This window comes from Heloderma suspectum, chromosome 7, assembly GCF_057233095.1.
Source record: "Heloderma suspectum isolate Gila_16-S chromosome 7, 16-S_ref, whole genome shotgun sequence".
NCBI classification, from domain to species: Eukaryota; Metazoa; Chordata; class Lepidosauria; order Squamata; family Helodermatidae; genus Heloderma; species Heloderma suspectum.
In genome coordinates, this window is record NC_139464.1 from 89,664,689 (window position 1) to 89,680,354 (window position 15,666).

Below are 15,666 nucleotides of genomic sequence, written 5' to 3' on the forward strand. Positions count from 1 at the left end.
CTCCCCCATCCATTCCCCAACAAGTAATCCATCAGGGCAACAAAGGCCATTTCTGTCCTCAAACCAGGTCTGAAACCTGGTTGGAATTGATTCAACTGACAACTGAACACATTTTAATACAAGTGATATGGAGGAGACAGATACAGTGGCACATACCATGTAGCTATAGTACACAACAGTATCACTTTGTAGCAGATGCAACTGCTTCATGAAAAAAGTTCATTTGTCTTTGGAAAGTAAGATGAGTGAGGGGGGAAGAGAGAGTTACTCTCCCTGGGGTTAGAAGTTACTTTAGCTGAAGCAACGTGAGCCCATATTGCTGCTCCTACAGGTAAAACTAGTTAATAGAATCAGGATGTGAGTTCTGGCAAAAGTACAGATACTGTAGACTAGCCCAGGTCAGAAACTAGTGCTTCAGAGAGTCACTTTGAGAAGGAAGCAGAAGAACATCAGCCAAGGCCCTAACTCCTTGCCCTGACAATGGCCTCCAAATTCTGTTACTAAAGAACTGTTCAACCTTACTTCTTTTTCCTCCGGGGTTAGAAGTAGGGGGAGGGGGAAATGGCACTGCTCAGAGGACTGGACTAGGCTCAGATGCTGCCTCTTGCTGACCCTTACTGCATGACAAATGAATCTTTAGTCAAGATGCAAGACATATTAGCTCATTTTTGTATAAAGCAAGTTCAGCATTAAATACACGAATCTTTAATATGTCAACAAAAGCACCCATCCTACTTGAAGCACAATCTTGTCTTTAGAGTCTTTAAACCATTCAGCTTAGCTTCTGTCTGAAATACTGCCTAACATACAGGAACCACTCCCAAGTGGAATCAATGTTTCTATATTTACTAGCAAAGGAGATATTACTTTACTTTACCTAATTTTGAAATCTCACTATAAAATCCATAGATCTTAGAAGCTGCTGCTGATTCTATCAGAGATTTACACTTCTGAAGGACAAAGTCTATTTCTTCACATGATCTCAACCATTGCCCTTATTTTCACACAGCAACTATGGCTCAGTAACACACAGGCATGCAGAAACTTTTCCCAGCAAAATCCCCAAATATTTAATTCAGAAAAAATAAGCAGGCCATCACATTCTCGGATAGCTAAAAGCCACTTGTAAACTATTTTGGCAGCAAACTGGACCAACTGTGGCAAGTGAATGCACAGACGGAGTCCAGCTTTAAGGATCTTTTTGTAATGTTATGGGATGGTCAGCATTTATAAGATTGTAAGTGATTGCAAGTTATGCCATCTGCGACTTTGAAGGGACATCAAGTTATACCATCTGCGACTTCATTTGAAGTCCTGGGTTTGTATCCAACATCTCTCTCAGGATATGATGGAGCTCTTAGATGGAACAACAAAGTGGCAGAAGTGTCATGTAAATAAACAAGAGCTACCATACTGAGCCTTTTCAAGGTTAACCGTGGTGATCAAGGGAGGTTCAACTGGCCTGTTTGCAATTTTCCTTTCAGAGACAGTCAAAAACTGCTCTTTTAGAGAGAGCTTTTTTGTGGGGGACGGGGGAGATAAGGCCCAAGCTTCTTCTATGCTTCTTCCCTTTAATGTACTTTTATTCATTTATTTGAGTGGTTTGCATTTGTTTCATGGTTGTCTATGTACTTTGATTATGCCGAGTGCCATCTTCAGCACCTTTTGGGCAGGTTGCATGGGGTGTGTGTGTGAAAGGATAAGGTTTTAAATAACAAGTCAACATACAGGCTGAGCTGCATATTTCTCTTTTCAGAGCAGCGTAACACTCATGGCAAGAGGAGCACAGAGCAGCCAAATGGGGCATTCCAGGGGACGTTCTGGGACAGAGAGGGCGGAAATACAGGTACAACGCATCCTATGTGTCGTATAGCAGCCTCCTTCCCCACTCTGCCCTCCTGCGGCTAGACAGCAGAAATAGGCTGTCTAGCCACAAATGCAGAGCAGGAGAAGCATGGAGGGAACAATCCACTCCATGCTTCTCCTGCCCTGCACTGGATAGGCAGTCACATCTGAGTTTGAAGGCGGCTGCCTATCCCCATAGGATTTCACCCTAAAGCAAGAAAATGTGAAGGGGGGGGGGGGTTTGCAAATTTGCACAGGTGTGAATTTGTGCCCATGCGAATTTGCGCAAAATCGGGGAATTAGAAAAAATCCAGTTCCATCAACGAGCGGACAACGGAATGCACCTGACAATTCGTGAAATGCAGATGGAACTGATTTTACAAAATCCAGTGGAGCTGGCTGTGCTGACAGTGGCTAGGGAGATCTATTCCATCAATGAAAGCAGCATATGGTATCTTTTTTATTCCCCCAAGGGCCTTCTGTTTTATATATTCTTTACTTGAACCCTGTTGAACTGTAAGGAACAATAAATACAATGGACACATTGTCTGTTTCAAAGAGGCTTCTCAGGCCAATGGAAGCAGAAGTGCCAGAATGCTTTGCAGAGATCTGCACAAATTGTGTAGTTTTTGCCACAGAAAAACATTAATGTCAGAATACCTTTCTATTTACTGAGGGTGTAAACAGGGACACCTGCATCGTGACTCTGTCAGCCTTGAAAAGCCATGTCTCTGACTGAAGACAAGTGACAATCAAAAGCATGATACCCCTCTCTCTCTTGCAAACTTAGCAGTCTTCTACATCACTACTTGGAAGTAGGAATTACACCCATGGACAGGACTCCAACCATACCTAGTTTCTAGTTCTTTCCTTCCCATTTTTTTCTCCCCTGCCTTCTTATTTCACACAGACATATTATCTTCCATTCATTTCATGCCTTCTCAACTGAAGCATCTCACCCCAAACCTCACCCCCTTTGTGGCAGTTCCTTCTCCTCTAATCACCGGTAATGAAGTCCAAGACCTTCCTTCTTTTCTCTGTAAGCCTTTGGTTTCCAAGCCTCTTCTGCAGTTCTGGTAGCACCTGGAGTCCCACCCATTCTACATTCTGACGAATGGCAGCAATCACCGTCTCACGCTGGTTTTGGCCCAAAGGATATTTATTCCTGGCAAATTCTCCCCTGGACTGCAATTTTGGCATATAGATGAGTTATCCTTTGTACCAAGTTCTTTCATTAGACTACTGCAGCCAATGGGAAAATCTGATGTGAATGGGATGTCTTTCTAAAGACAGAACAACTACTCGGTGTAGGCTAAGAACCTAAGTACAAGGCAGAGGTAGGCTCTGAGCTCCCAAATGCAAAACCACTCTTTTAACCCCATAGCTTTCTGCTCCAACATCCATTTCACAGAAGGTAAACTGGTGAGGCTCAAAGACAAGTAACAGAGGTGGAGGCTGAGCCCCAAATGCCAATTCACATATTTGCCCGCCACAAAGAACAACAAAATACCCATTTCACAGGAGGCAAACTGGTAATGCTCAGAGAAACACAAACACACACAGGCAAGAACACCCCCCCGAACCATGCATGTGCATACGCATGCGTGCACCACACACACATAGTATTCTTCCTCACTCCCCACTCTGCTCTAGTTTCCAAGGACACTCTCTATCATACCTTTTTCTTTTCTCTGGGTAGCTGCGCATGCTGGGCTGTAGCCATTTGCATGTGTATTTTCTATGAATGCCTCTGGAGCTCACATCATTTTGCAGCATGCCAGCCCCTCTCAGGTTTTGTTTTTACATTTAAAATTACAAGAATTTCCAGACTTGTAATTGTACTGCTCTGTTGTAATGTTCACGTTACATTTTTAATGTATTACTTTATACTGTTTTTACATTGGTTTTTATATTCTATGCTCTGTATTTTTTTTAATGTTAACTGCTTAGAGATCATAGAATCATAGAATAGTAGGGTTGGAAGGGGCCTTCAAGGCTATCGAGTCCAACCCCCTGCTCAATGCAGGAATCCAAGTCAGAGCATCCACGACAGATGGCTGTCCAACCTCGTCTTGAAGGCCTCCAATGTGGGAGAGCCTACCACCTCCCCAGGTAATTGGTTCCATTGTCGTATTGCTCTGACACTCAGGAAGTTTTTCCTGATGTTGAGCCGGAATCTGGCTTCCTGTAACTTGAGCCCATTATTCCATGTCCTGCACTCTGGGATGATCAAGAAGAGATCCTGGCCTTCTTCTCTGTGACAACCTTTCAAGTACTTGAAGAGTGCTATCATATCTCCCCTCAGTCTTCTCTTCTCAAGGCTAAACATGCCCAGTTCTTTCAGTCTCTCTTCATAGGGCTTTGTTTCCAGTCCGTTGATCATCTTTGTTGCCCTCCTTTGAACCCTCTCCAGTTTGTCTGCATCCTTCTTAAAGTGTGGTGCCCAGAACTGGACACAGTACTCCAGATGAGGCCTAACCAGTGCTGAGTAGAGGGGAACTAGTACTTCCCGGGATTTGGAAGCGATGCTTCTATGAATGCAGCCCAAAATAGCATTTGCCTTTTTTGCAGCCACATCACATTGTTGGCTCATATTCAGCTTGTGATCGACAACAATTCCAAGATCCTTCTCGCTCGTAGTGTGTTTGAGCCACGTATCCCCCATCTTGTAACTGTGCATTTGGTTTCTTTTTCCTAGGTGCAGAACTTGGCATTTATCCCTATTAAATGCCATTCTGTTGTTTTCTGCCCAGCACTCCAGTCTATCCAGATCACTTTGAATTTTGTTTCTGTCATCCAAGGTATTAGCTATCCCTCCCAATTTTGTGTCATCTGCAAATTTGATCAGCATTCCCTGCACCTCCTCCTCCAAGTCATTAATAAAAATGTTGAAGAGCACTGGGCCCAGGACTGAGCCCTGCGGTACCCCACTCGTTACCTCTCCCCAGTTTGAGAAGGTCCCATTGATAAGCACTCTTTGAGTCCGATTCTGTAGCCAACTGTGGATCCACCGGATCGTTGTTTCATCTAGCCCACTTCGAGCTAGTTTGCTCATCAGGATATCATGGGGCACTTTGTCGAAAGCTTTGCTGAAGTCGAGGTATATGATGTCTACAGCATTCCCACGGTCTACAAGGGAGGTGACTTGATCAAAAAATGAGATCAGATTTGTCTGGCAGGACTTGTTTTTGACAAATCCATGTTGGCTTCGAGTAATCACGGCATTGTTGTCAAGGTGCTTCCAGATGGATTGCTTTATCATCTGCTCCAGAATTTTCCCTGGGATTGATGTCAGACTGACTGGTCTGTAGTTCCCAGGTTCCTCCTTTTTACCCTTTTTGAAGATAGGGACAACGTTAGCCCTCCTCCAGTCATCTGGCACTTCCCCCGTCCTCCATGATTTCTCAAAGAGAATAGACAGCGGTTCTGAGAGTTCTTCTGCCAGTTCCTTTATGACTCTAGGATGCAGTTCATCTGGCCCTGGAGATTTGAACTCATTCAAAGTAATGAGGTGTTCCTTGACCATATGCCTGTCGATCTCAAGCTGCAATCCTGCCCCTTCAGCCTGTACTTCGCCTTTGCCAGGGGGGTCATAGACCCTCTTTTGGGAGAAGACTGAGCCAAAGTAGGAATTGAGCACCTCTGCCTTTTCTTTGTCATCTGTTATCATTTTGCCATCCTTATTTAATAGCTGAACCACCATTTCTTTCCTCTGCCTTTTACTATGCACGTAGCTGAAGAAAGCCTTTTTGTTGTTTTTAGCATCCCTCGCTAACCTCAGCTCGTTCTCCGCTTTAGCCTTCCTGACGCCATCCCTGCAATTCTGTGCTACCTGCCTGTATTCTTCCTTTGTTACTTGGCCTTCTTTCCACTTCCTATATGTGTCCTTTTTTGTTTTCAGGTCATCCCTAAGCTTTTTGTGAAGCCACACTGGCTTCTTCTGTTGTCTTCCACCTTTTCTTCTTGTTGGAATTGTTTGTGATTGTGCCTTGAGAATTTCCTTTTTTAAAAGTTCCCACCCATCTTGGACTCCTTTTCTCGTTAGCGTCGCTTGCCATGGGACCTTACTGATCATTGTTCTGAGTTTATTAAAATCAGCTTTCCTAAAATCCAGGGTACGCGTTTGAGTACACTCGGCTTTTGCTTCCCTTAGAACCAAGAACTCAAGTACAACATGGTCGCTTTCCCCCAGAGTTCCTGTAACTGCTACTTTATCCACTAAGTCATCTCTGTTGGTTAGGATCAAGTCAAGGATAGCCGATCCTCTAGTTCCTTCCTCTACTTTCTGTAGGAGGAAGTTATCCGCCACACAAGTCAGGAATTTCCTGGAGGGGCCATGTTTTGCAGAATTTGTCTCCCAACAAATATCGGGGAAATTGAAGTCCCCCATTACTACTACATCATGCTTCCTTAAAACATTGGCTATTTGCTTTTCAAAAGTTTCATCCTTGTCTTCTCCTTGATTGGGTGGCCGGTAGTAGACTCCGACCACCAGGTTCCTTTTATTCTTTGCTCCATTTATTTCAACCCAGATGCTCTCGATGGGGCTACCAAGCTCCTCCTCCTGTATTTCTGTGCAGAGATATGTATTTTTCACATACAGTGCAACCCCGCCTCCCTTTCTGTTCCTCCTGTTCTTTTTGAACAAGTTATATCCTTCAACTGCTGTATTCCAGTCATGAGAGTCATCCCACCAAGTCTCAGTTATACCTATCAAGTCATAATTTCCCTCCTGTATTAAGAGTTCAAGTTCGTTCTGTTTGTTTCCCATACTCTGGGCATTAGTATATAGACATCGAAGACCATGTGCTTCGTAGTCTGGCTTTCTTCCTACATGTGTCTGAAGACTATTATTGGGCGCTATCAGAGCTGTTCTCTCCATTGCAGTGCATGCACCTATGTCCATCGTTACCCCCAACATTACATCTCCCTTCCCCGTAGGATTCAGTTTAAAGCCCTCCTGATGAAGTTCTTCATGCTGTGGCCAAACACATTCTTCCCAGCCTTTGTGAGGTGCAACCCATCCCTAGCCAACAGCCCATCTTCCAGGAAGTATAGGCCATGGTCCCAGAATCCAAATCTCTCTCGTCGGCACCACCTTCGTAGCCAGTCATTCACCCGGAGTATTTTTCGTTCCCTTTCTATCCCTCTTCTAACTACTGGAAGGATGGATGAGAAAACTATCTGGGCCCCAAAGTTCTTGAGTTTCCTTCCCAAAGCTTCAAAGTCTGACGTGATCTCTTCGTAGCTCCGCTTGGTGGTATCATTTGTTCCCACATGGATGAGAAGAAAGGGATACCTGTCAGTGGGCTTTATGAGTGCAGGCAACCTTTCAGTCACATCTCTAATCTGTCCTCCCGGGAGACAACATACCTGGCGAGTCCACGGGTCTTCGCAACATACTTGGGTCTCGATCCCACGCAGCAAGGAGTCTCCCACTACTACCACTCTTCTCTTCTTCTTCTGGTAGGCCTGGGTTTCATCGCCTCTGTTTGACTGACCTTTAGCCTCTTGCTCACTCTCATGCAGGTTCCCCTGTGATTCTTCCTCTGCAGGCTGTCCTCCAGTCTCATCTGCAAGTACCTGGAATCGGTTCCACAGCTCCACTGCTTCCACTGGTGCAGAGTGGCGTCTAGTTCTTCTTCTCCTAACTGTCACCGTTTTCGAAGGAGTATCCTCTATTCCATTTTTCTTCACCTCAGCATTTCCCACTGCCTCATCTTGCTGTTGCTCTTCAAGCTTCTGGTCTGCCCTTTGCTGCTGTAGTTCCCCCATTCTGTCCAAGAACTCTTCGTGTTCTCTTATTCCCCGGAGGGTCGACAGTCGCCGCTCCAATCCACTTACTTTTTCCTCCAGCAGCGTGATCAACTTGCACTTGTTGCAGGTGTAGGCCATGTTGTTCTCAGGCAAGAAAACAAACATTGCACACACCTTGCAGGTCACCACCACTGGAGAGTCTTGTCCTTCCATAGCCTCTTTTCCCTTTTTGTGTCTAGCTTTGTGATTGTTCTAGACTAGCCTGTGCCTGCTCCTCTACTCAGTAGAGGTTAAAAGCAGAGTCCCACTGGTGTGGAAGTGTGTGCTCTTAGCCTCTGTCTCCTTTGTCTCTTCAACCACTGCAACTCCCCTGGCCAACTCCTGTTTGCTCCCCCTGTTCGCTCGCTCTGTTCGCTCACTCTCTGGGAGCTTGCCTGCTTCTGTAGTCCCTGGACCAGCTGGAGCAGCTTGCTCTGCTCTGCTCAGCTGGGAGGCGGGAAACAGACAGATCTTCGGACATTAAGTGGTATACAAGTAATAGAAATAAATAAATAAATAAAGTGTCTAAAAAATAAAAATCAGGAGGGACAGGGAGCCTGACAAGCACCAAGAGATATTGGTGCCCACAGGCATCACATTGGAGACCCCAGGTGTAGGGTTTTGTGGGACAGTCAGAAAATATGTAAATTAATTTCCTTTCCTGCCCCTTAGATTCAGGACAGGTTGCGGTATTAAAAAGATAATCAAATTACAAATATAAAGGATATGTATAATATTGACATACCTTTATCCAACCTCCGCATTAAGTAAGTGCCTTACCTAGATTTTTGCCTGTAGGGCAAAGTTTATTCATGATCCTCTCCATCTTCTCTTGAAAAATATTACTGATCAGGACTTCAGAAGCTGGAATTTGGAAGAACTTTTTCTGGAGGGCACAGGAAACATAACGTAGATATAATTAAACTGGGCAATAGACCTTTGTTGAAGGTTTCATTTTGAGGCCTAGAATTTAAAGTAACAGAAAGAAACATGTTCAAGTTTCAAGTTTTTAACTAAAGGAAAATAAAAAGGGATAGCATTGTTTATTCACAGAAGAAACCTTAATTGTGTTAAGTACATACTTAATTTTTTTTTACATTCTGATATAAAACTAAAATGAAACTTTTTAAAAGCTATCTTCACATTAATCAAATTCATAAGTGATCCTAAAGTAAATTAAACCTCTCAGAGGGTAAAAAAGCAATCCACACCACTTTTTATCTTCAGTAAAATTCATAGCTTAAATAGAATATACCACTTTGGTATAGATAAGATCACAACAAAATATTAATGTATGCCTCAGGTGTACATTGAGCAATTTCTACCACCAATATGCAACAGGCTCACAAAACTCTCTCTAGTGGAGCATACTATTTTGTGAGCCAGTAAGTTAGTCTTAAAATTATCACCTTGGGAGTTAAGACTGAAATTACAGGTGCCTGTTGGTGCAACTCAGTATGAGCAGTGGTAATCATAATCTGTTTTACAGATTCTGTGTACATGATGACCTCTAATTTTAAATATTGTCTTGTGTAACCCTTCTATTTTTAAAGAACTGATTTAAGTTGGGGAGAAATTGGTAATTCTCATGCAACCACCTCCCCCACAACTTCCTCCTAGATAGTTCAGGTGTTCCATATAAATTCATAGACAACAACTCATCAAAGCTAGGGATTCTGTGGCAGTGCATGGCGGGACCTTGGAGCACACCTGGGTGGATCTCCCTGCCTCATGTGTTGGGCCTCCTCCCTCTGGTAAGGTGGCCCCTCACCCTCCCCTTGGTGGCTGGGATGTGTGGCTTTCAGGGTTTTGTTGTTTTTGCCACTGCGGCAGTGATGACAGCGGCAGGCAGCTGTAGCAGCAGGCAAGTGCTACTGCTGGTGTCCACCATTTTATTTCTCCCAGGATGCCTCTGGCATTGCAATTCCAGAGAGATGCTACTTCAGAAGCACCATGGGGGAGATTAAAATGCCAAGCGCCAGTCACAGAAACCTGAGTCCCAGCACTGGGCAAAGGAAACCAGTGGCCACCCAGTGCCAAGAGGACCACTGGACCCAATGCCTGTAAACAGCATTTGGGGCTGGCTGTGGGCTCTCCTGGATAATTGAGGCACTGGCAGCTGCATGATGGTGCCGCCTCCTAAGGCTAGGTGTGATGCATCAATGTATCATCTTTCCTGTAATGTTGATTAAAAAGACAAGGTTCGGATATGGCTATTTTTTCATCCAATTCTACATGCAGCTAATGAATGCATCTTTAACTAGTGCATATTTCTTACCGTCTTCTCCACTTTACTTGAGAGAATAGTCTCATACAAGCATACAATTATATTCAAGCTAAATATTTTAAGAGTACAAGAATCTCATCTCTTACACAGTCCATGAGATACACATCCAGTGTTCCTGTTCCATCATTCAGTGTAAACTTCATCACAAAGACATATTGGAGGGGCACTACTCCTAAAGCTAAGCAGGAGGAAAACCGCAATTATATTTAAAGATTACTCAGCACAAGAGAACAATAAAAAAGGTAAAACTTTTTTAAAATTCCAGTTTGAGATGCAGACAGGATAAACACTCCAGTCCAATCATCTGTTGTTGCTGTAGGGCACGGGTAAGCCACCTTTTCTCTGTTGAGGACGGCATTCGCTCCGGGTTAATCTGTTAGGCTGCATGCTAGCAGTGGGTGGGGCCAGAGCCAAAAGTGGGGTGGGGCCAACCTACTTTCCTCTTTCTTCTGCCTCCTTTTCTCTCTCTCCCCTTGCCTATCCCTGCTCAGCAGGATGCTGAGGTCTAAATTCAAGAGAGTTTAGAGACTTGCCGGAGGTCTAAACTGATCATCTGTAGATGGCTTTTGAAATTAGGCTGAGGACCAAATGCAATTAGGCCAAGGGCCACACATTGCCCAGCGCTGTTGTAGGGGAAACCAACTAAAGTGCTCTCGACTAAAGCACTCTCTCTCAATTGAGTTGAAAGGGATGTCTAGATTAAGCCATAGGTATAGTCATGTTGGGAACTGCCCAGAGAGGTATGGCTATGGTGCAGCACAGAAATGTAATTAAATAAATAAATCCAGCACAATAATTCTAAATTTAGTGTAGGATTTAAGACATACTTCTCAATAGCTATTTATTTTGCAGTCGAAGTCTTGCCATCATTACTGCGGATTTATTTCATTGTGCCCAGTTCTATTCCTAATGAAGTCAGTGGGGAAAGTGCTACTGATTCTTTAGTAAAAGAATGGTTCCCTGCAGAGCACCCCGGTAGCATACATCCCATTGAGAAAACAATTTATTTTGCATAGCTTAAATTCTTAATGCAGAACCCAAAGAAGAAATGCACACTGCCAGACACTTGCTCTTACTTGTCAGACACAAATTAATTTTGCTGGTTCCAGAAATTTCAGCTGAATTTCCTGGTTTTGGGCAGTGGGGAGAAAACACTCCCAGGAGACTGTGCTAATCTTCAGCCCGCAGGTTAATTTCAGGAACATTCTTATATTCACATACAGTGTATTTTGTTTTTTCTCTATCTCTGTCTCCCTCTGTCTCTCTCTCTCTCTCACACACACAACTATAAAGCCGTGCCGCTGCCCCAAGCAGTTGCTCAACTGCTCTAGCTGCATACCTGGACAGAATGCCCTGAGAATGATGCTATGCAATGTATGGTCATTTGCGGGGCATTCTTGTCCAGGGATGTGGCTGGAGCAGCCGCACCACCCCTTAAGTGTAGCAAGGTTTCTTTGTTGAGAGAGAAATAAAGAACCCCACAGCCACCTCCTATATTAAGGTAAGATAAAAATTTCTGAAATTTGCCTATCTGGCTGAAAGTTGTTGAATCCCCCCCACACACACACATACACATTTTTGTGGGGAACTAATGGTCCTGTGAAAGCAGGAAGATATTTCATATTTAGACACTTTTTGTTTCCTTTTTGTTGTTGTTTAGAGATTATAGAAGGGGAACAGAAAAGCTGTTGGATGTATCTCTCCAATATGTCCTGTGTCAGGACATGACTAATTTAAGTGAACAAACTGAGTGCATGGAGTAAGGTAGGACTTCTTCTCTCTGCTAAAATGCAAGTACCTTGAAGGGTGAATGCTATACAATACAGAAAGCTTTTTCTATGTGTGAAGTACCAAGGCTTTTCTCTATGCCTCATAGCTAGAGGATAATAGTGCACCATAATTCACCATATGGTTTTTTAGACAATAATTTCTGAAAAGAGTTAGGTTTCAATAGAATCAACATTTTGTGCTGTGATTCCTGGGCATATCACTGCACTCACTTGTATTGGTTTTGTAAGAACTCCCTAATTTCTGGAAGTAAAGTCTAATCAATTTTGTCATGGACAACAAATGAAAGAGAAGCAGATCTTGATTGTTGATGTATGTAATCATACACAAATTATTACAAGTTCTATTTAATGTTGCTTTTTGCTAGCCTGAGACTAGCTTGTTTCTATAGATGGCAGAACAGTTGCCTGGTATGTTTCTCAGGGGACAGAAAAGAGTTCCAGAAGAAAACAATTAATAGAAGTGGGTTAGGAGTTGCTGTTAACCTCTGAGTCGTATTCTGAGCAGTTCTAAATTTACCCAACTTTGTCTATATGTGCACATGCCACTACATTTGAGTGAAATTATTTGGCTGCTTCATTTAAACTTAAGACTTTGGGGAGGGGCTGTGGCTCAGTGGCAGAGCACATGCCTTGCACATAGAAGGTCCCAAGTTCAATTTTCAGCATCTCTAGGTAGGATTAAGAAATAATCCTGCCTGAAACCCTTGAAAGCTGCTGCCAGTCAGTGTCAACAATACTGGGCTAGATGGGTCCAATGGCCTAACTCAGCATAAGCCAGCTTGTTCCTATGTGACTTCTCAGTTTAAAAAAAATACAGTATTACTGAATGGCAGAAAAGCATCTTCTAACCTTGTGATATTGTAGTGGACTCCCATGATGGGTCTTCCTGTGCAGCAAGGGAGTTCAGACTCGATATTGGCTTTGGATCTGAACAGTGCTTACACCTAGCATTTAGAACAAAACACTGGTAAGAACTCTCATGTATATTCAGCTATTCTAAAAATCAAACTTGTTGGTGAGAAATATTTTCTGGCTGCATAAAAACAAATGCTTTATATGGCATAGAAAGCCATGAAATTTTAATGCCTTTTATATATAAATGTCAGCAAAAGTATATGACTTGGCCAGTCTAACTGAAGAAGAATGACAACTGTTTATCAATATATTACTAACTATATATTCGCTAAACTCCACTTTTTCTAATCTAATTATACAAACTTGCTTCACAATAGAAATAATAAATCTGGCATGGTACAATATTTTAGAACATGACAGAATAAAGACATGTGACTTTACTTATGCCCAAATGCATTATAAGTAATTTCAACAGCTTATTTTTACTACTTTAGCAGTTAAACATCAACATAACCACAAAAAAGTACTCCAAGAGGGATAATATTTCTGTTGCCACAAAAGCTATCAACATAAAGTTGTGTTTGTAGGTCTTACTAAGAAAACTATGTTTCCTGCTTTTAAAAGATTTAAATGCTTGTATATCATGCTTAAACCATAAAACAGGTATCTACTGATTTTTTATGAGTGCATAAAGCCAATCAGGTATTCTCATAGTGTAGAGGAAGTGACTAATGTTGTCCAGTATAATTGGTCATAAGTCAAGACAAATTAAGATTGTGATTTCAAACACGTTTTCATTAGTTCCACTGACTTACACAATATGCAGTTATAAATGGGATCTTGCACTAAACTACAGACTAGATTAAATTATAACTTGCTTCTGTATAAGCAGACAGCAAAACAAACAGTTCTTATGATCTGAATATGAGCTGTGCAACATATGTAATCAGAGACTGGAAGAGCAAAAAAAAAAGCAGTATTAAAATATCATAGAGCTGGAGGCAGTCTTGCAGGCTATCTAGTCCAACCAAAGTGGGAGCATCCCCAACAGATGGTTGTTCAGCCTCTGCTTGAAGACCTACAATGGAGGGTTCCTCCCACATAGCAAGTGGTTCCACTGTAAACATGTTCTCTTTGTTAAGACATTTCTCCTAATCTTCAACCAAAATCTACTCTCCTATAACTTAAGAATTAGCGCTAGTCCTGCCCTGAGGGGCAGCGGACAAGTCTTTGTCCTCTTCTACATGACAGCCTTCAGCTTTTTGGAGAGTGCCATCACTTCTCCAGGATAAACTTTCCTTCAGTCCTTCCCCATAATACTTGCTTTCCAAATGATCTGTTTCATTGCCCTCCTCTGAACCTGTTCCAATCTGTTTACATCCTCCTTAAAGTGTGGTGCCCAGGACTGTACACAGTACTCCAATGAAGTCTGACTGGTGTACAATCAAGTGGAACTATTACTTCTTGTGACTTGGAAACTATGGTTCTCTTATTGCAGTCTAAAATCACATTGGTCTATTTGCAGTTGCATTGACATGGATTAAGTAATAGCCATACTGATCCAGTGGCACTTTGCATATGTGAGAGTGCTGATATGGATGCACACATACAACCCCAATGCATGCTACAGCTTTCCCCATTTAACTGAATGGAGGCAACTCTGCAAATTTCATGCTTAAAATTCCCCAGTCCACTGAACAAGGTACTCCTGTTCCTGCATATAAACAACATCAGCACAGCTCTGGACTAGGGGGAAATATTTCATTTATGGCAAACTCCTTTTAGGGTCATCAGCATTGTTGTTGTTCAGTTGTTTAGTCGTGTCAGACTCTTTGTGACCCCATGGACCATAGCACGCCAGGCCTTCCTGTCCTCCGCTCTGTCCCGGAGTGTGCTCAAGTTCATATTCATTGCATCGGTGATGCTATCTAGCCATCTCATCCTCTGCCGTCCCCTTCTCCTTTTGCCTTCAATCTTTCCCAGCATCAGGGTCTTTTCCAGGGAGTTTTCTCTTCGCATTAGGTGGCCAAAATATTTGAGCTTCAGTTTCAGTATCTGTCCTTCCAATGAGCAGTCAGGGTTGATTTGCATACATAGGGTTATATCTAATGGCGTTGTTCTCTCTGGAACATATTTGCAAAATATGAAGGGGACTATAAGAGAAAGGACGGGGGAAGAGGAGATGGGGAAGTCCTGTTGCATGAGCAGAAGTCCCACTACGCATGAGGAATGGATCCAACCCACTGAAAGAGCAAGTGTGGTGTAGCAGTTGGACTTGGATTTGGACTGGGGAGATTGGTTGGCACGGAACTCACTGAGTGATACTGGGCCAATTGCTTTCTCTCTAAATCTCCCTCCCAGGATTGTGGGGATAAAATGGAGTTGACTACTATGTATGGCAAACTGAGCTTCTTGGAAGACGCACAGATATAAATCAATATTTTCATAATAACGCATAACATATGTTTTTCTGTATTATTGTTTGATTATCTGATCTTTTCTTTAGATAATTACTTCGATGACAGAGAGTGTAACTCAGTGGACCAGACAATATAAAGAATAACAACAAAATCCAAAAATTGAAGTTATACACTAACATATGGCTAGCTTTTGGTTCACATTCAGACCACAGTCTTATCTTCCTGTCCTATGCATATTTAATATTGGCTAGAGGGACAGATAATGTAATTTTCTAAAGTTCTAACTACTGATCAAAGGCTTCACCATCAGAATCTGAGCAACTGAAAGAAGTCAAGTTTCACTATAATCTACTTTTTAAAAAAGGAGAAAAAAGAAAGATTTACCCATAGTACTGCATATTTCCTTCCCAAAAAAATGGAGTGGAAAGATCCAGTAACATAAGACCGTCTTCTGTGGATCTCACAGGTATAATTCCTTTAAATTTTTTTGAGAGCTTCAGTATTTCCTTTAGTGTCCCTCCTATTGAAGAAAAGTAAAGATGTTAAAGTTATTTTAAAACTTTGATCACTTGGATCACTACCATTATTTATTGGGCTATCACGTTTGTCACTGATCACATAGAATACAAGGCTAGATATACAAAACCTTAGAAGTAGGTAATTGCTAAAATAA

At 42.5% G+C, this 15,666-nt stretch overlaps 1 protein-coding gene across 8 annotated transcripts in view; it reads right to left on the minus strand.

Annotated features, from left to right (window-relative positions):
• POT1 (protection of telomeres 1) overlaps positions 1-15,666 on the minus strand; it is an 89,449-nt gene that overhangs the window by 4,120 nt on the left and 69,663 nt on the right. For 5 of the 8 annotated variants that reach the window (XM_084810884.1, XM_084810879.1, XM_084810876.1 and 2 more), the window contains 4 exons: positions 15,378-15,513; positions 12,568-12,662; positions 10,015-10,106; positions 8,422-8,527 (listed from right to left, as the gene is read on the minus strand). In XM_084810884.1, coding sequence (XP_084667010.1) covers positions 8,422-8,527; positions 10,015-10,106; positions 12,568-12,662; positions 15,378-15,513 — 429 coding nt within the window. Of the gene's footprint in view, positions 1-8,421; positions 8,605-10,014; positions 10,107-12,567; positions 12,663-15,377; positions 15,514-15,666 lie in introns of those variants that run through there. The other 3 variants (XM_084810880.1, XR_014784454.1, XM_084810882.1) reach the window with 3 other exon arrangements.